Below are 1,133 nucleotides of genomic sequence, written 5' to 3'. Positions count from 1 at the left end.
TTGATGACCTGTTCGAGTATTTGAGGCATGATGATGACTACGTCCCCCTTGAAGCAATTGACTGTCCTTTGAAAAAAGAAATTGACTGTCTTCTAGAAGGAGAAAGTGGTCTAGTAGGAGTAAGACCAGAAGATGTTCTCACTGAGCGGCCTATTCCTTCATTTGAAGTCGCCGCCCCATGCGAGCAGGGCTTAAGGCTGCCCGCAAAATATTGGAAGCTGGCTTACGACATACTCGAGGAGGACTGGAGGCATTTGGTGCCATTCGACATTGCGGGACTGACAGTTTTTGGACTGGCCAAAAAGATCAAGGAATGTGAGGGTAACGAAGAGGTTAATTTTATGCTGACAACAAGACGTTACACATTGGAGCGGGGTGAGTGGGACAGTAGGGAGCTTCAAGCGAGGTTGAATTCAGGATATTTCAACACAGAGGTTTTAAGGGAGGAAGCCGTTCACAAGATTGCACCGGAAAGGGCGAATGATGTAATCGAGGAGTTATTGCTGCGTTGGCCGATGTTTTCCCTTGAGGGATCGATCACCAGCCGAATGCGTTTCTGGTTTCGGACCCGTGGCTGGTTCTTTTCTCCTGCTTCCAATGGGCCATATATCACCGATCGCGAGTTGGAGTCGCTGCTTTTAAAGAAGGCGGCATTTTTGAGAGTGCCTTTGACAGAAGTTCCGAAGGCGATTCGGAGGGAGCAGCGGAGACGACGAATACGTGAGGCAGCGCAGGTCCAGGGTGAGGCTGTGAATGACAGTATTCCTGAATTCCTAGTCAATCGTTGGGGACACAAGTTTCAGATAGCGACGGTAGATGAGGCAAGACTCCGGATTAGCCCGTCGTGCTTGGTATGGGCCTACGACGTTAAAAAATATGGCTGGTGGAGCACGGTACCCAAAGGTATAGATCCGATCGGAATGTCAGTCTTCGGTTTAGCCAAGGCCGTCGAGGGAATTCGGAAGCTACCGTATACCTTGTCAGCCTCCTGTTATTCATGCACAGAACATGACACACGTCACCGAAATGGAAACGGATGTGAGAGATGCGAGAGCCATTGGGACCTTGTGGAGTTTTGGGAATGGTTACGTTCAAGACATTTTTGTGAGGCACGCGAAATTCAGAGCGACAGC

General features: G+C 49.5%; 1 protein-coding gene across 1 annotated transcript; it reads left to right on the top strand.

Moving 5' to 3' along the window:
• Window positions 1–341: 341 nt before the first annotated feature.
• On the top strand, window positions 342–1,133 carry GNI_000240 (hypothetical protein; the record flags this gene model as incomplete). Its single annotated transcript, XM_011130134.1, has 1 exon — window positions 342–1,133. A coding segment is annotated over one exon (792 nt), but the record flags the coding sequence as incomplete, so codon positions are not given.

The sequence above is a fragment of the Gregarina niphandrodes genome (assembly GCF_000223845.1).
Source record: "Gregarina niphandrodes unplaced genomic scaffold scaffold00001, whole genome shotgun sequence".
NCBI lineage: Eukaryota > Apicomplexa > Conoidasida > Eugregarinorida > Gregarinidae > Gregarina > Gregarina niphandrodes.
Note: the sequence above shows the minus strand (reverse complement) of the source record. Positions and strands in the feature narration are given on the sequence as shown.